Here is a 19939-nt window from a genome sequence, read left to right on the forward strand (position 1 = left end):
TCTTCTGCATTTCACCCATAGAATGTGAGTTAGTAGAACAGACATTTCCATTCAAATTAACATTTGGAATGTTTGAATAATTGATGCATTGCACATGTATGAGGAGCTTTGTCCGTTCTATCAATTTCTCATTCTATGGTTTTCCCTTCACATAGGCCGACATTACATATGGCAGTTTCATTTACAGTAATGCTTCTGACCTAAGTTATCCTCTGGAAGTAGACCTGGGTTTTAGCTGTGCTTGATTGAGCTTTCCTGGAACAATGGAAACAATGGAACATTCCCAAAAGTGCAAACCCCGCTCATCTGGCATTCCAGGTTTGCTTTCGATCAAACTCTTAAAGTTTTTGAAAGAAAACAAATACTATTTGAACCCAAGCCTGTCAGCAAACAGACAGACCTTTTGATTCAGAGATTCAGAGACATGCGTCTCTCTGCTCGCTTACAAGGTTGTTACATTTATGCTCACCTTATTCCCTGATTTGGCCGCTCGTATCAACACCAGTCTATTCTTCTTCTTTGTGAAGGCGCTCCTCAACTCGTGGCACTTATCGTAGTTTTCCAGGTCCACTCTCTCCAAGCAGGTCGCAAGGTCCTGCACCAAAGAGGCAGAATGTTGTTTACGTTAAAGGGCAAATTGCACCTTTAATTAACTGACGTTCTATTCCAGAAGCATGTGTGTGTGTGTGTGTGTGTGTGTGTGTGTGTTTAATGTTTATAAAGCCGCCGGGTGGAAATTGAAGGACTACTGAGTGTTTATGAAAATAGTTATTAAAAGTGAGAGAAAACAGTATATCATCTGACAGACATGCAATAAAATGCATTGATACAGTATATCATCTGACAGACATGCAATAAAATGCATTGATACAGTACATCATCTGACAGACATGCAATAAAATGCATTGATACAGTATATCATCTGACAGACATGCAATAAAATGCATTGATACAGTACATCATCTGACAGACATGCAATAAAATGTATTGATACAGTATATTATCTGACAGACATGCAATAAAATGCATTGATACAGTATATTATCTAACAGACATGCAATAAAATGTATTGATACAGTATATTATCTGACAGACATGCAATAAAATGCATTGATACAGTATATTATCTGACAGACATGCAATAAAATGCATTGATACAGTATATTATCTGACAGACATGCAATAAAATGTATTGATACAGTATATTATCTGACAGACATGCAATAAAATGCATTGATACAGTATATTATCTGACAGACATGCAATAAAATGCATTGATACAGTATATTATCTGACAGACATGCAATAAAATGCATTGATACAGTATATTATCTGACAGACATGCAATAAAATGCATTGATACAGTATATTATCTGACAGACATGCAATAAAATGCATTGATACAGTATATTATCTGACAGACATGCAATAAAATGCATTGATACAGTATATTATCTAACAGACATGCAATAAAATGCATTGATACAGTATATTATCTGACAGACATGCAATAAAATGCATTGATACAGTATATTATCTAACAGACATGCAATAAAATGCATTGATACAGTATATTATCTGACAGACATGCAATAAAATGCATTGATACAGTATATTATCTGACAGACATGCAATAAAATGCATTGATACAGTATATTATCTGACAGACATGCAATAAAATGCATTGATACAGTATATTATCTGACAGACATGCAATAAAATGTATTGATACAGTATATTATCTGACAGACATGCAATAAAATGCATTGATACAGTATATTATCTAACAGACATGCAATAAAATGCATTGATACAGTATATCATCTGACAGACATGCAATAAAATGCATTGATACAGTATATTATCTAACAGACATGCAATAAAATGCATTGATACAGTATATTATCTGACAGACATGCAATAAAATGCATTGATACAGTATATCATCTGACAGACATGCAATAAAATGCATTGATACAGTATATCATCTGACAGACATGCAATAAAATGCATTGATACAGTATATCATCTGACAGACATGCAATAAAATGCATTGATACAGTATATCATCTGACAGACATGCAATAAAATGCATTGATACAGTATATCATCTGACAGACATGCAATAAAATGTATTGATACAGTATATTATCTGACAGACATGCAATAAAATGCATTGATACAGTATATTATCTGACAGACATGCAATAAAATGCATTGATACAGTATATCATCTGACAGACATGCAATAAAATGCATTGATACAGTATATCATCTGACAGACATGCAATAAAATGCATTGATACAGTATATCATCTGACAGACATGCAATAAAATGCATTGATACAGTATATCATCTGACAGACATGCAATAAAATGCATTGATACAGTATATCATCTGACAGACATGTCGTAGCCGGCCGCGACCGGGAGACCCATGGGGCGGCGCACAATTGGCCCAGCGTCGTCCAGGGTAGGGGAGGGAATGGCCGGCAGGGGATGTAGCTCAGTTCGTAGAGCATGGCGTTTGCAACGCCAGGGTTGTGGGTTCGATTCCCACGGGGGGTATGAAAAAAGTAATGTATGCACTAACTGTAAGTCGCTCTGGATAAGAGCGTCTGCTAAATGACGTAAATGTAAATGTAAATATGATAATGAATGTAGTAACATCACAACATTCATTTCAGCAAATTGAACTTTCTGTTTAATATTCTTGTTCTAAAGTGTCATTTTCACTGAGTTTTATCATAAATACAAGTAGTGTCCTGCAGGGTTAGGGTCAATTATATTTCAATTCAGTCAAGTTAGCAAGTTAACTGAAAATCCAATTCCAATACTGTTTTTCTAATTGCCGTTCAATAATTTTGCTAGGACTGTCTGTGAGTGGTCTGAGTGAGGAGGGGGAAACAGGAAATGTGCTGTTATTGGCAGAGAGGTTTGGAACTCTCTTTCTTATTGGTCTCATTAACTAATTTACCACCTGGTGATGTCACCAGGCAGGCCAAAACTCCATCCCACCTAAACAGGCTGACATTTCAGGCAGTCTTTTCAAACAGCTCTTTTCAGGCATTATCCCAATTTCACAGTATTATTCCAACCTCATAGTGTGGAAATATATCTTAAACATAGGAAAATCACGTTTCTGACTGCACTAGGCCTTTAATAGTTTATTGAAATGTACCGTACCTCATTCTCGTACACCACAAGCTCTGTCCTCTTCACCTGGATGTAGCGGTCCTTATAGCTGGCCAGGAACCTGCCCGAGTCCTTTTTCACCCAACCGGCCTTCCATGTGGACATGGTCTCTTTGGAACTGGTGGGGTCCTCGTTGGGTCTGGTGGGGTCCTCGTTGGGCCCGGTGGGGTCCTCTTTCACTTCCTGGGAGGACAACAGCGGAAGGAAATCAGCGTCGCAAACTTACACTCGAGGCTACGTCCCAATACTCTTTCCTCTTTCCCTTCATCATCCCTTACAGGGCAAAGTGTGTTTCCATTATGTAGGCTACGGTTATACTATTTCCTGTATAGTATGCTGCTGGTATTGTCTGTTCATAATATCAGTGATTGTTTAGGAAAGGGGACAAGGAGGGAGAGCTAGTCATAAGGATTGGAACGTGGCCTAATTAAACCTAAAATGTGTCTAGTAAGTTTTATAGTGTCACAACTTCCTCCGAAGCTGCCTCCTCTCCTTGTTCGGGGAGGGTTCGGCGCTCGTCGTCACCGGCCTTCTAGCCACTGCCGCTCCTCATCTCATCATTCCATTTGTTTTGTCTTGTTTATTACACACACCTGGTTCATATCCGCTCATCAGTACCTGTATAAGTATTCCCTCTGCCCTCCATGTCTTTGTGTGTGATTGTTTATTGTGGAGGTGACGATAGCTCGGTGGAGCGTTCTATATTTTTATCGCAGGGATATTCACCCGTGTGCTTTGTTTTCTCCAGTGCGCCGTTATACCTCACTGTAGTGTTTTACGCATTGCTGCGTACCGCTGTATTTGCCGAATAAACCATTTATTCTGTGATTTACCCTCCTGCGCCTGACTCCGTCCAAATCACCCGCTACATGTAGCATGTTTCTCTTCATACTTGTGCTATATAGTCTTGCTACATTTCTTGTGCTGTGTCTGGCTCAATGCGAAGTGACTTTGTGTGCGTATTGTTAACACCTGAAACCTGACTTCTCAATAGGCTCCACTGTGGCACTGCAGAGAGCTGTGAAACTCAGTAAGCCCAAGGGTACTGCAAGGCTGTAGGCGAACTGATATTATAGTGCTGCACAATGACACTTGAGGCTTGTGCAGCTGAGTTAACACCGACAACTCTAATTTTGTAACAGTTCATTTAATTTTTACACTCCCGCCGCATCTTCCTCAACTGCTGCTCTGTTTCTCACCTCTCAGAAAAAATACTTATTTTTAGGTCGGTTCACTCTCATATGGGTGTATTTTCTTAGTATCACATTTCAGCTTAGTGTCAGTTCATATTCTGTACACTCTGGTCAAGTAAGGAGGTCATCTTGTGTCTTTCTGTCTACATTGAGTGGGGCAAGTGTATTACATCAAATTACATTACTTCATTTGGGTAAAGATACACTCAAATTTAAAAAACAGCACCATAACAATCAACATGCAAAAAGTATGTATAAAGTATTGTAAAAGTAGAACTTGTACCAAGAAGCTGAAAGAAAAACATGCCCATGATAAAATATGATTTATTTACATCTCAAAACATTTCAAATGACGAAATGAAATACAAAAGTGAAATGATCAAATCACAAGGGGTTCTTTGAGTTGTGTTATTCTGAAAAGACTTCCCAGGAACCGGCTTCCCAAAAGCATCTTAAGGCTAAGTTAATCGTTAGAACCTTCGTAGGAGAATTGTTAAATCTCCGAGCTGATCCCAAAACCATCTATATTAACATTGCACTTGAAAAAAACGCTCGTAATCTAACGCCTGCCTCAGACCACTCGTAGAACCGCTAAGTGCGTCGTTAGATGTTTTTTTGCCCTACCGCGTCACTTAATACAAAGAAGACCTCCGCTAAACATAGAATCACATGGTTTATCCGCCTCTCTATGACTGCTGATAACTTCAGAACAAAGTTGACTACAAATACAAAGTTGCCAATGTCTTTGCAATTGATACAAACAAACAACGTACAGTATAAAAATGAAAACCGAGATGACTGCATTAAAATATAAATAGCCTACTGTAGGTCATAGGCCTATTTAAATCATATTGAAATACATTTCATGATCAATCAATCGAGTTTTGCTATGCTACGGTCTGTAATGTGTCTCAATATATTTCAGGATGTGTTGCCTAATGTGTGCAATGATGTGCCAAATCTTGATTTAGTGCATTATTATTGGTTAAGCAATAAGCCGCCTACTAGTTGCAGCAATAGGTGATAATATCTTTCTAGGAGCGGATCCGTCGGTAGTATTGTGGAATAATTATAATGTTAAGGTAACATTTTAATGGAGAAAGCTGATCCTTGAGCAGCGTTGACTTTCTTTTGATCCTATCATGCCTCATTCACATTAACCATAAGCACTCTGTTACGTTGCGCCGGATGTCATTTATTTGAATGGGGACCGTCCACAACGGAGTGGAATCGCAACGCCCCTTTGCGGTTGAAGGCTCCTTTGCGAGACGGACGCCGCATACTTTGAAATTTTCCGTCCAGAGTCCGTCGAAGAACAGGAAGTTCAAACCATAGAAGAAGATTGTTTTAGTTTATTCAATTATAATTTTTAGATGGAGGTCCGTAGCTACAGTATAGCCTAGCTTTTAGCTAGCTAGCTGCTCTGTAAGATAGCTTGACTTGCTAGAAAGTTATAGAAACAAGTTGAGGAAAAAGTAACTAAACTAAACATGTTTTATTATCAACTGAAACAATATGTTTCTCCTCTTGAATGAAAAGGTCATATTTTGCAATCTCCCAAAATAAATGTGATCTCTGACGAGAGCCTAGGCACTCCTCCATCTTGTCTTGCATTGGTTGTGAAGCCCTATGCTCTCCGTCCAGTAGCGGAACAAGCTTGCATGAAGATCACGTACGGCGTAATGAAATACGTCATGATGTAAACGGTGCATCAGTATCGACAAATGCCTTAATGACGCACTTAGCGAATGTTCTCTCTGCTTGGTGCTTTGGGAAACATATGTTACATCTTCGGCCGTTGTAGGAAAGATGCATCGTTAAAACACTCGTAAGCCTAAATTCCATCACTATCGGGAAACCGGACCCTGGACAGATCTGAAGCAGATTACCAGGGTTGTGTTCATAAGGGCACACAACAAAAATGTTTTTAAATGTTTTGCAACGGAAAACAAAAAAGAGCCAGTTAGTCCAGGTAGTCCATCCCTGTTTTACTCTGTTTTCTTCCATTTGGTGCCTAATGAACACCACCCTGTTGTTAAAGATGACGCAGATGCTAAGCTACAGGACTGTTTTGCTAGCACAGACTGGAACATGTTCCGGATTCTTCAGATAGCATTGAGGAGTACACCACATCAGTCACTGGCTTCATCAATCAGTGCATCGATGATGTCGTCCCCACCATGACCGTACGTACATACCCCAACCAGAAGCCATGGATTACAGGAAACATCCGCACTGAGCTAAAGGGTAGAGCTGCCGCTTTCAAGGAGCGGAACTCTAACCCGGACACTTATAAGAAATCCCGCTATGCCAGGGGTGTCAAACGTCCGGCCCGCGGGTCGGATCAGGCCCGCAAACAGGTTTAATCCGGCCCGCGAGATGATTAAAAAAATTATTATAATAATAATAATAATAATAATAATTTTGTAAAGTATAAAAATGCGCTGCAATTTTTCAATAAAATAAACTGCTGTTCCAATTGCGTCCACTGGATGGCGCAATAGCAATTGTGTTAAGCAAGCAAACTGTTTATACCGGGGCAGAGCAAGTAGGTCAAGCACGTGCAGCCAATGAGCTACTTTGTTTTGCCCGCGATATTTATTACGGCTTCTACTTTTAACATTATGTGCTTTGGCACCCTCATTGCCCCAATATGTCTCTGTCAAAAAAGAGAAAAGTGGACGCAGAGTGCAGAGTGTTCCAAGAAAAATGGTCATCCTATTTATTCATGGAATTGAATGGGAAAGCTGTATGTTTGGTGTGTTCAGAGCATGTTGCAGTGCTGAAAGAATATAACCTTCGTCGCCACTATGTGAGTCTTCATGCCGACAAATATGACAACTTTCAAGGACAGCGGAGATGAGAGAAGGTGAATGAACTGTTGGCGGGTCTGAAGAAACAGCAGTCTGTGTTTACTCACAGCCGAGACATCAGTGACGCTGCAGTGAAAGCTAGCTACCTCATTGCTAATGAAATCGCAGTGGCTTCAAAACCATTTAGTGAGGGTGAATTTGTAAAAACATGCATGATGAAGGCAGCGGAGATTGTGTGCCCTGAAAAGCGGCAGGCTTTTGCAAATATCAGCCTGACAAGAAACACAGTTGCAGATTTGGACAGCCAGTTGAAGCAAAAAGTAAAGTCATTTATTGCGTTTTCGGTTGCAATTGATGAAAGCACGGACATTACAGATGTTGCACAACTGGCCATTTTCATCCGCGGAGTTGATGACACATTGACCGTCACCGAGGAGTTTGTGGAGTTGGTGCCGATGACAGATACAATGACAGCAGCTGATATTTTTACCGCACTCGTCAGCGCGCTGTACAGGGTCGGAGTGGACTGGTCCCGCGCTGTCAGCCTGGGTACAGATGGTGCAGCCTCAATGATCGGGAAAAAAGCAGGCGTTGTGACAAAGTTCAGAGAGAAAGTGCAATCTGCAAATGGAGGACGTGATTTTTTGACTTTTCACTGTATTTTGCACCAGGAGGCTTTGTGTTGCAAGTCATTAAAGATGGATAACGTCATGAAGGTGGTCATCCAAACTGTTAATTTCATCCGATCCAGAAGCCTGAATCACCGTCAGTTTGGCAGCCTTCTCAGAGAGAAAGACCACATCTATGGCCTGCCATACCACACTGAGGTAAGATGGTTAAGCCGAGGTGCTGTGCTGAGGCGTTTCTTTGATTTACGAGAAGAAATTGAACAGTTCATGGAAGAAAAGGGCAAACCAGTGTTAGAATTTCATTCCGCAGAATGGATGCAGGACCTTGCATTTATGGTGGATGTTACAGAGCACCTGAATAACTTGAACAAACAGCTGCAAGGGCGCAACAAAGTTGTCACGCAGTATTATGACAGCATACGTTCTTTCAAGTTGAAGCTGTCATTGTGGGAGACGCAACTTGCCGGTGGTGATGCAGCTCACTTCCCCTGTCTGAAAAATTTGTGCGCGACCCAACATGTGGCAGACATGAAGCGGTTCAAAGATAAAATAACGGGACTGTTACGGGAGTTTGAGCAACGCTTTCAGATTTATGTTTATATGTTTTTATGTTGATGTGCTATTGTTTTTAATTGATTTTATTTTATTTGTATATTTAACCTATTCTTGACTCTGTGGTTCTTGCACTTGTTTGGGGAACAGGATTTCATTATTTTTATCTACATTTCTGCCTGAGAAATGACACCCTGATATAGTTCTGTGATCTGTGAAACAGTTCTGTTAATTACTGAGGCATTGTGTGTTTGTGTGTTCTTTGTCCTCAGAACTTTCAAATAACTTGCGGTGTTTTATGATTAATAGTGATGTTGTGCTTTTGGACACTGTCCTCAGGCTCCAGCTTTATGTTTATATGTTTTTATGTTGATGTGCTATTGTTTTTAATTGATTTTATTTTATTTGTATATATAACCTATTCTTGACTCTGTGGTTCTTGCACTTGTTTGGGGAACAGGATTTCATTATTTTTATCTACATTTCTGCCTGAGAAATGACACCCTGATATAGTTCTGTGATCTGTGAAACAGTTCTGTTAATCACTGAGGCATTGTGTGTTTGTGTGTTCTTTTTCTTTAAAATTTTCAAATAAACTTGACGTGTTTTATGATTAATAGTGATGTTGTGCTTGTACTATTTTGGACACACTGTCCTCAGGCTCCAGCTTTATGTTGTATGTTGATCGTATTAAAACAAAGAAAACAATCTGAAGTTGTTGTTTTTAAGTTATATATACCATGATTTTTCCGGTCCGGCCCACTTGGGAATAGATTTTCCTCCATGTGGCCCCTGAGCTAAAATGAGTTTGACACCCCTGCGCTATGCCCTCCGACGAACCATCAAACAGGCAAAGAGTCAATACAGGACTAAGATTGAATCGTATTACACTGGCTCTGACGCTCGTCGGATGTGGCAGGGCTTGAAAACTATTACAGACTACAAAGGGAAGCACAGCCACGAGCTTCCCAGTGACACAAGCCTACCAGACGAGCTAAACCACTTCTATGCTCGCTTCGAGGCAAGCAACACTGAAGCATGCATGAGAGCACCAGCTGTTCCGGATGTGATCACGCTATCCGTAGCCGATGTGAGTAAGACTTTTAAGCAGGTCAACATTCACAAGGCCGCAGGGCCAGACGGATTACCAGGACGTGTACTCCGAGCATGTGCTGACCAACTGGCAAGTGTCTTCACTGACATTTTCAACATGTCCCTGACTGAGTCTGTAATACCAACATGTTTCAAGCAGACCACCATAGTCCCCGTGCCCAAGGACACTAAGATTACCTGCCTAAATGACTACCGACCCGTAGCACTGACGTCTGTAGCCATGAAGTGCTTTGAAAGGCTGGTCATGGCTCACATCAACACCATTATCCCAGAAACCCTAGACCCACTCCAATTTGCATACCGCCCCAACAGATCCACAGATGATGCAATCTCTATTGCACTCCACACTGCCCTTTCCCACCTGGACAAGAGGAACACCTACGTGAGAATGCTATTCATTGACTACAGCTCAGCATTCAACACCATAGTGCCCTCAAAACTCATCACTAAGCTAAGGATCCTGGGACTAAACACCTCCCTCTGCAACTGGATCCTGGACTTCCTGACGGGCCGCCCCCAGGTGGTAAGGGTAGGTAACAACACATCTGCCACACTGATCCTCAACACGGGGGCCCCTCAGGGGTGTGTGCTCAGTCCCCTCCTGTACTCCCTGTTCACCCATGACTGCATGGCCAGGCACGACTCCAACACCATCATTAAGTTTGCCAACGACACAACAGTGGTAGGCCTGATCACCGACAACGATGAGACAGCCTATAGGGAGGAGGTCAGAGACCTGGCCGTGTGGTGCCAGGATAACAACCTCTCCCTCAACGTGACCAAGACAAAGGAGATGATTGTGGACTACAGGAAAAAAAAAGAGGACTGAGCACGCCCCCATTCTCATCGACGGGGCTGTAGTGGAACAGGTTGAGAGCTTCAAGTTCCTTGGTGTCCACATCACCAACGAACTATCATGGTCCAAACACACCAAGACAGTCGTGAAGAGGGCACGACAAAGCCTATTCCCCCTCAGGAGACTGAAAAGATTCGGCATGGGTCCTCAGATCCTCAAAAAATTCTACAGCTGCACCATCGAGAGCATCCTGACTGGTTGCATCACCGCCTGGTATGGCAACTGCTTGGCCTCCGACCGCAAGGCACTACAGAGGGTAGTGCGTACGGCCCAGTACATCACTGGGGCCAAGCTTCCTGCCATCCAGGACCTCTATACCAGGCGGTGTCAGAGGAAGGCCCTCAAAATTGTCAAAGACTCCAGCCACCCTAGTCATAGACTGTTCTCTCTGCTACCGCACGGCAAGCGGTACCGGAGTGCCAAGTCTAGGTCCAAAAGACTTCTCAACAGCTTCTACCCCCAAGCCATAAGACTCCTGAACAGCTAATCATGGCTACCCAGACTATTTGCACTGCCCCCCCACCCCATCTTTTTACGCTGCTGCTACTCTGTTAATTATTTATGCATAGTCACTTTAACTCTACCCACATGTACATATTACTTCAACTACCTCAACTAGCCGGTGCCCCCGCACATTGACTCTGCACCGGTACCCCCCTGTATATAGCCTCCCTACTGTTATTTTATTTTACTTTTTTTTCTCAACACTTTTTTGTTGTTGTTTTATTTTACTTTTTTATTAAAAATAAATGCACTGTTGGTTAAGGGCTGTAAGTAAGCATTTCACTGTAATGTCTGCACCTGTTGTATTCGGCGCATGTGGCCAATAAAATTTGATTTGATTTGATTTGAAATAGAGCTGTTATAAGCGGAGATAACGGTCCAGGCCAGGGTATTGAGACCTGAGAAAGGTGGCTACAGTGCCAGAGAATTACTGTAGATTAGCTGCAGCACAATGCCTTTCTATGCTACATAGTTACTACGAAACATAGCATGAATATTCCAACACTGAAAATTAGTCTAGACCTGTGGATGGCGTGTGTAATATTAACCAATGAAGAAACAACAATGTAAAACTAAAGCTCACAGCACTATCTACCTCAAACTCCTTTAGGAGACACTGTGCAGCAAATTGACTGGTCCTCTTTTATTACAGAATAAAACACGAACAACTGCAGGTGCCTGTCTAAAATTCCCATGCTCTCCGAATCTATTGGAGGAAATTCCACAGGATGTCTTTTTAAAGGGTCATCTAGCTGTTTTTCCACTTTCACTGCGACAGCACTGGGAAGAGTGGCTCCGCTTTGTACACAGAGGAGAGATGCAGCTGTGAGGAGAGGAAAGGCCTAGAGAGAGAGGGGGAGTGAAACAGAGAGGGAAAACCAGTTAGAAAGAGATGACGGGAGAAGGTTAGAGGTGTTAGAGGAAACAAAAGAGGAAGAGAGAGAAAGCAAGAGACTAGGAGAGAAAGAGGGAGGGAAATACAGAGAAGTAGAGAGAGAGAGAGAGAGAAAGAAAAGGAAAGCGAGAAAGAGAGAGAGAGACAGATAAAAGGATTTCAATGGTCTTCCACAGTGCCCTGTCCAGAAAATACCCCCTCGGCAGAAAGACATGAGAGCGAGGGGACATGGCATGCCTCTGTTTCTCTAAGTGAAAGAGGAAAGCACTGATTGGCCTTTGTCTCTCTGACACACACACACACACACACACACACTAACACACGCACCCACACAATGAAGACCAGGCCAGGGGAAAGTGGAACACATCACAGTGTACTGTACAATGCCTGACAGTACAGCTTAACCCTGCCAATAATGCTGGGTGTGGTGCTGGATACATCTACACTCTTAGAAAAAATGGTTCCAAAAGGGTTCTTCGGCTGTCCCCATAGGAGAAGCCTTTTTGGTTCCAGGTAGTAGCCTTTCTGGTTCCAGGTAGAAGCCTTTTTGGTTCCAGGTAGAACTCTTTTGGGTTCCATGTAGAACCCTCTGTGTAAAGGGTTCTATATGGAACTCAAAAGGGTTCTACCTGGTGTCACGCCCTGGCTCGGGGGACTCTCGTATGTTGAGCCAGGGTGTTAGTTTCTATGTTTTGTTGTGGGTCTAGGTTATTGTATTTCTTTGTTTGAGTGACTCCCAATCAGAGGTAACGAGTGTCAGCTGTTGGCTCGTTGTCTCTGATTGGGAGCCATATTTAACTATCTGTCTTTCACGTTGTGTTTGTGGTTTCTTGTTCATTTCGGTTCGTGTTAAACCGTAGACGTCACGTTTTTCGTTTATTGTTTTTGATCGTGTGATCAGTATAATAAAAGAATATGTTCACTTTCAACGCTGCGCCTTGGTCTCCCTCCTTAAGCGATCGTGACAGAAGAAACCACCAAGATGGGACCAAGCAGCGTGTCCAGGAGCCATCGCCAGGGAGATCCCTCACAGATCTCCTTCGCCTCCTGGACTGGGTCAAGCCGAGTGAGGAAGAGAAGGGCTTGACATTATGGCAGAAGGGCGAGAGGCTGGCGAGGGACATGGAGACCTGGGCCACGGGTAGGAGAGACGCCCCGAAATTTTTTAGGGGGGGGCTCACGACGTCGGACCAGCAGGAGGCCGCGATAGAGCGGTCCAGTGGGTTGCCGGAGAAGGCCGCCGGGTTACGGGGGCCACTGGTAGAAGAGTGGATGGAAGGTGTGGAGGCACGGCGAGAGGTACTGGCGTGTGTCCCCAGTACGGTCCGGTCTATTCCTGCTCCCCGCACCGAACCTGCGGTGCGCGTCGCCAGCCCAGTCCGGCCCATCCATGCGTCCCGCATCAAGTCTGTGGTGCGTCTCGTCAGCCCGGCTCTGCCCGTTCCGGCTCCCCGCATCAAGTCTGTGGTGCGTCTCGTCAGCCCGGCTCTGCCCGTTCCTGCTCCCCGCACCAGGTCTGTGGTGCGCGTCGCCAGCCCAGTCCGGCCCATTCCTGCTCCCCGCATCAAGTCTGTGGTGCGTCTCGTCAGCCCGGCTCTGCCCGTTCCTGCTCTCCGCACCAGGTCTGTGGTGCTCGTCGCCAGCCCGGTCCGGCCCATTCCTGCTCCCAGCACCAAGTCTGTGGGGCGTTTCGTCAGCCCTGTCCGGCCCGCTCCTGCTCCCCACACCAAGCCAGTGGTGTGCGTCGTCAGTGCAGCACGGCCCGTGCCTGTTCCCCACACCAAGCCAGTGGTGTGCGTCGTCGGTCCGGCACGGCACGTGCCTGTTCCACTGGAGCCGGATCCGCCGCCTAGGCGGAGTGCCCACCCGGTCCCTCCCCTGTTGTGTTTCGTTGGCGCAGTCGGAGTCCGCGCCTTTAGGGGGGGGTACTGTCACGCCCTGGCTCGGGGGACTCTCGTATGTTGAGCCAGGGTGTTAGTTTCTATGTTTTGTTGTGGGTCTAGGTTATTGTATTTCTTTGTTTGAGTGACTCCCAATCAGAGGTAACGAGTGTCAGCTGTTGGCTCGTTGTCTCTGATTGGGAGCCATATTTAACTATCTGTCTTTCACGTTGTGTTTGTGGTTTCTTGTTCATTTCGGTTCGTGTTAAACCGTAGACGTCACGTTTTCGTTTATTGTTTTTGATCGTGTGATCAGTATAATAAAAGAATATGTTCACTTTCAACGCTGCGCCTTGGTCTCCCTCCTTAAGCGATCGTGACACCTGGAACCAAAAAGGGTTCTTCAAAGGGTTCTCCTCTGGGGAAAGTCGAAGAACCCTTTTAGGTTCTAGATAGCACCTTTACAGAAGATATGTTTTTGCATTAGAGCACAGTTGGCTTGACTCTCTGTGTCTTCCATTGTGCAGCTTAACATTAGCTAGCATAGTTAGCTAAAGTGAGAGAATGCTGTTAGGTGCAACAGTTGAATGGACTCTCTTCATACAACATAGTAGCATGTGGCAACATTAACCATGTCGGCTAATTTTCCCAACTGAGCTTACTGGTTGGAGGCTGACAGAGCTCTGTGTCGGCCATTGTTGCAAGCAACTTTAGCAGTATAAGCTAGTTAGCCAAGCTGAACATGCTAGTATGTGTAACAGCTCCAAATATGGACTAGAACAGGAAGAGGGTCTGTTTTGCACTATAGCTTTCAGCTTTACCACATCTTGACACCCACAGCAAGAGATGCTTGGTTAATCAGTGGACATCCCAAAATTACATCTGATAATGACTGTTGTATGCTAGCATGTAATGACAAGTGTAGCATTATGAAGTTGATGTTCACACAAGTTTGTGCCTTTCTGAGGATGTTTCAAATAAGACAAGCAAATGCACAATTAATATAAAACTGTATTGGGCCAAGCTTTGTTATTGTGTCCTCCAAATTCGCATTTCGCATGAGAAAACCTAACCCAAAAACCAAGACCAAACCAAACCAAAAAGCTCACTTTTCTTACGCCTTCGCAATATCGGATTCACTTTACAACTCTCTCAATAACCATCCCAAATGGGCCGACGAGGCCTCATTTCAAGGCCTTAAAAAAGACACACCTTAGCCAACATGTGTTCCTTATCAAGTCTTAAATAGGGAGGAGAAGGCTCCATCTGGGATGAATTGAGTTCCATGCTGACCTGCCCGGCTTGAACTCACCACACGCCCTAATCAACATCATCTGAGTTAACAAGGTCTCCGCTTTCCACTGGTTGACTTAGCTAGCTATCAGGGAAGGGGAGATAGAGGAGAGAAGACACCTTAGTTTCCTTTGAGAGAGCGGGGAATAGGGGAAGTGGGGGAGGTGAGAGAGCGGGGGAGAGGGGAAGTGGGAGAGGTGAGAGAGCGGGGGAGAGGTGAGAGAGTGGGGAATAGGGGAAGTGGGAGAGGTGAGAGAGTGGGGAATAGGGGAAGTGAGAGAGGTGAGAGAGCGGGGGAGAGGTGAGAGAGTGGGGAATAGGGGAAGTGGGAGAGGTGAGAGAGTGGGGAATAGGGGAAGTGGGAGAGGTGAGAGAGCGGGGGAGAGGGGAAGTGGGAGAGGTGAGAGAGCGGGGGAGAGGGGAAGTGGGAGAGGTGAGAGAGTGGGGGAGAGGGGAAGTGGGAGAGGTGAGAGAGTGGGGAATAGGGGAAGTGGGAGAGGTGAGAGAGTGGGGAATAGGGGAAGTGGGAGAGGTGAGAGAGTGGGGAATAGGAGAGATGTAGAGCTCTCAAAAATGCTAACAAACAAGAGGAAGTCCCAAAGCAATACCCTCTTGCACACACACACACACACACACACTTATCAACAACACCATCAAAGTTTCAGAGGGAACTCAGTCACACACACTGACACACACACAACCATTGTGCAGCACAAGCCCAAATGCCGGGGAATGACGGTCAGAAATGGGCTATTGTACAGCACAGGGCTGAGCGGTGGTCAAAGAGGGTTAATTGTTTTCGTCTGTTTCATGCGTTCCAGGACATTCAGCAACAGCAGTGTGTGTGTGTCTATGTGTGTGTGTCTGAGTGTGTGTGAGAGGGGGGGGCAGACAGAGAGATAAAGTGAGGGGTAGAGAAACACAGACAGAGTGAGAGATAGAAAGATAGACTGAAGTGAGGGGGGGGGGGGGGGGGGCAGAGTGCTAAAACAGCTGGCTGTGTATAACAGGCAGTTAGCCAGGCAGTCGCCTTCACTGAGCAGCCAGATGCTGTCCAGCCACACCGCCGTATATAAACCCAGCCCACGAGGTACGGCCTGTCAACCTACTGCTCACACTCACTGTGACTCAGAGGACTAGAATGAAGTCGCCCATGGACACTGATCTGAGGACAGTTTTGAGTTTTTAACCCTAATGATTAAGGTGAAATGTGTGGGTAGGGTAAGCTGATCCTAGATCTGCTATGGGAAACGTCTACCAAGAGAGACTGCACAGACACACAGCTGAACCCTATCCGCCAGTCCTACCTAATAGGGTCTTTCATTTACCAATTAAGATCACATTAGTACAGCTACATATAGGGCATTCAGTGTGGCTAGTCCAGCTGTTCATACAGTTATACTGGATGTGAAAACATAGTGATGCTGACTTGATTGCCTAAGCCTAGTCCAGGACTAAAAGTCAGTTTCCATGAAACTGGCCCTTGGTCTTTACAATAAACCTTTGTAAACAAACAATGTATAGCTTGAAAATATGGTTAACACTATAAGTCATTCTCATGGACTGTTAGTCTTGGCATTCATAGATCCATCTGAATATGAGAGTGGTTACATTTCTCCAGCCTCATCCCTCAGTTTACCAAACCAAGTGGCAGGGTCAGGCTGGTCAAATTATAGGTTGTACCTTTAACACTTCTGGGGGTGCTGTGTTAATATTTAATGTTTATGAACGTGCCCTGATTTGTTATGGGAGTTCTAGGCACCCCTGTAGTATAAACCCTGACTGCATGGTGGTCCTTAGATTCATAGCTCACCCCTGCACTCTGGTTATTAATGTAGGACTACACTAATACTACACTAATACTACACTATTGTATCAGGATTGTGCTGATAGGCTAACCCTATGTGTGCAAGGGGTCTTCTGAGGTCACTAAGAACATTTTCTTTTGATCTCAATTGTCCCACCTCAATTGTGATACAGTTGTTTGAAATCAATGTTTATATAGCTGAGAGGTGCTCCAAAAAGCACCATATCTGGTTATACTACTTAATCTCCCGTGGGCAGATTCTGCGTGTAAACTGAGAGAATCTGCCAGGACTGACTGGGATGCGTGAGGTAACAGTAGCATTAGTGAAGTTTTTTAGGGTTTTGTCACTGGTTATTTGGACGTATCAGGAATGGGTGAAGGCGGTGCTTTAACTGCTTCGCCTCGAGTGCTTCGCGCCTGTGCCCACACAGATCGGAAGGGGAGGGGGGGCTTTGGTTGAGAGATTCTTGTTGCGAGGTGGACACTTTGTTTCTGCCAGAACTCTCAATTTCTAACACGTATGAACACAGAAGTTAATGACGCAGCTGATCAAATTATGCAAGGTTTTACTTCTGGGTTAATAGAGATTATAGGCTACTCTGACAAGAGTTTTCACTGCATCGCGTGTGTGTGTGCATGTGTGTGTGTGTGTGTGTGTGTGCGTGTGCACCAGCGTGTGTTTGTGTGTGTGTTTTGTGTGTAAAGAGTTGTGTGTGTAAAAGGTTGTGTGTGTGCAAAAAGTTGCAAAGTAGCCTATTGGTATTGATTTACTGTTTTACTGCTCTGTTCGACTTCCTCTTTCTAGTAGCAGCTTCCTGAAACTCGCTTCACTGTCATCTACGTCTTGCAACTCTGAGCTGCTATATGAGTTGTTGCACATACTGCAGGCCTATTTATCCCATAAAGACAGCTTCAAAACACACAACTCAATGCTTGTCAGTTTAGGCCTACTCTTTTTAACTTCAGTCAATTATTTCATGTGTAAAACAAAAGAAGGGAAAATTGGCATCCAGATTCAGTTTTAAAAGCAGTACATGTGCATCTTCTTCCATTCTAACTACCCTATTTGGAATTGCTCTTGAATTGAAGGACACTCATTCAGGATAGGACGAGAGCCCTCCTTATTAGGTGACTCAGTAGTTCTTTCAGTCTGACCCAAGCTGCATTGCATCCCCAGACAACACTGCGGTGTAGGCCTACTGACCATGGTTGTAGGCATGGTGACTTTGTTCACATTCGATAACTGATCAGCTCTCCATACCACATAGGCCTACCCCAACATATTCATTAAGAGCGTAACCCAAGAGCTGACACTGGATCAGTTACTGTACTGGAGGGGTAGGCTACAGTTTATCTAAACAGTAGGTTATAATGTAGGCTCAGGGTTGGGTTACATGTAATCTGATTTGAAAATAACTGTAACTGTAATCAGATACTTTACCAGCAAAACGATTGTAATCAGATTACAGATACTTTTGAAAAACTAGACGATTACATCTTGGATTATTTTTAAATTCAGAAAGGATGTTTGCAACAAAATTAAATTATGACATCTTTCTGTTTTCTCAATGACATTCAAATCAGCATTGAAAAAAGGCGCAAGTTTAAGTTTGTTCCACCTGAGCAAGTCTGACCTCAAATTCAGAGACCACTATGATGACACACCAAATGCGTTTGATGGATAATTGTTGTCTTCCTCCAATGCCTCTTAAGGGGAAAGTAATCAAAAAGAAATAGAAAGTAATCCAATTATGTTACTGAGTTTGGTTAATCCAAAAGTTACCTTAATGATTACAATTTTGGACAGGTAACTAGTAACTGTAACGGATTACATTTAAGAAAGTAACCTACCCAACCCTGTAGGCTACAATGTATCCAAATAGCTACAATGTAGGCTACAATGTAGTTATTACAATGTAAAAATACTGTTATTAACCCCTCCTCCTCCTCCCTAACATCTCCATGGCTACAGGGGCAGCACCCAGCCCGGAAGAAGCAGCGGAGGGGCGAGAGAGACCCCTGTAAATGCCTGAGTAGCAGCTACCGCTGAAAGCAACAGGTTGTCAGGTGCGTGGCTTTAACAACTTCTGGCACCTGAGTTTGAACAGTGAAAAGTACAATGCGTTGGAGCCTTTTGGCGCACTGGCGCATAGCATATCAGTTTGATGAAACACAAAGTATTATTTTCTGCGCCGATACTTCAATAGGCTATTTGTTACTCAGTGAAAATATTTGTTGTAGTGTGCAGTGTCCATCCAATAAACTGAAGATTGTTTTATATCTAGGCTACATTGCACATTTTACTCTTTTTTTTCTGACCTTGAATGATGATGAGTTTTAGACTACTTTCCTACTCCTCCGTGAGTGTTTTGATTGACCCATGTCTGCACTGAGAAAATGTAAGAATCTTTACTAAGGTTAAACTTTCATTAGACCTGTAGCCTTAATTTAATTTAAAACCAACCATAGCCTACCGAGATTCCACCAATGCCGCCCATCAGACCAATGCAATAGACTGAATACTCACGTCTTCCATGATAAAAAACGATGATCCGTTATATGTGGAGGAATAACACTCGACGGCGGCCCTTATCCTTGACAAAAAGTCGGTATTTCACTTCTTTTAGACAGCAACCAACTAATATACAACATGACGCGAAGCTTTGGAAGAAAATAAGGAACTGTACAAGTTTTGACGCTGAACGGTCTCGTCTCTTTCTTTCCTCTTTCGACCACTTTCGACTCAGCTACAAGTTTGAAGAAAAAAAGTTTGGTTTCCGGTAAGTCCCTGAATGCCTCAGCGCGTCAATAGAAAGGGGACGTCAATTGAAGTGAATCCGTCGCTCCCTAGGCGCAGTGAAGGCCGTGACAAATTGATGTAGGCTAGCCTATGCTTTTTCTCAAGAGTTTACGCAGTGCAAATGTGAGTGAGCCCCTTCACACTGTCTCTGTCACCAACACAGTAACCTATTGTCTAACCTTGAGAAGTAAGCTTGTCCTTTGGCACAATGAATGACGCCATAAAACCATCATCCTGAACTCATGATAAAAACACAGCACTGCAAGACCAATAAAATAGATTGTGTAAAGCATTCCTATACAGTGGGAATAAAACACATGGAATTATTTCCTTCTTGTCATCCTCATTTGTTTGGACTTTTAGGAATATCTTACTACACCCACTATCCCACTGTGTTTGTCCTTAATGA

The 19939-nt window shown here is 43.7% G+C and overlaps 1 protein-coding gene across 1 annotated transcript in view; it reads right to left on the minus strand.

Annotated features, from left to right (window-relative positions):
- plekho2 (pleckstrin homology domain containing, family O member 2) overlaps positions 1-19467 on the minus strand; it is a 30791-nt gene extending 11324 nt beyond the window's left edge. Inside the window, exons 1-3 of the mRNA XM_084154564.1 lie at positions 19258-19467; positions 3187-3378; positions 470-595 (exon numbers count right to left, since the gene is read on the minus strand). Coding sequence (XP_084010690.1) covers positions 470-595; positions 3187-3378; positions 19258-19266 — 327 coding nt within the window. The 5' untranslated portion in view covers positions 19267-19467. The remainder of the gene's footprint in view (positions 1-469; positions 596-3186; positions 3379-19257) is intronic.
- Between the last annotated feature and the right edge of the window lie 472 nt (positions 19468-19939).

The sequence above is a fragment of the Coregonus lavaretus genome (genome assembly GCF_964263955.1).
Source record: "Coregonus lavaretus genome assembly, chromosome: 37".
NCBI lineage: Eukaryota > Metazoa > Chordata > Actinopteri > Salmoniformes > Salmonidae > Coregonus > Coregonus lavaretus.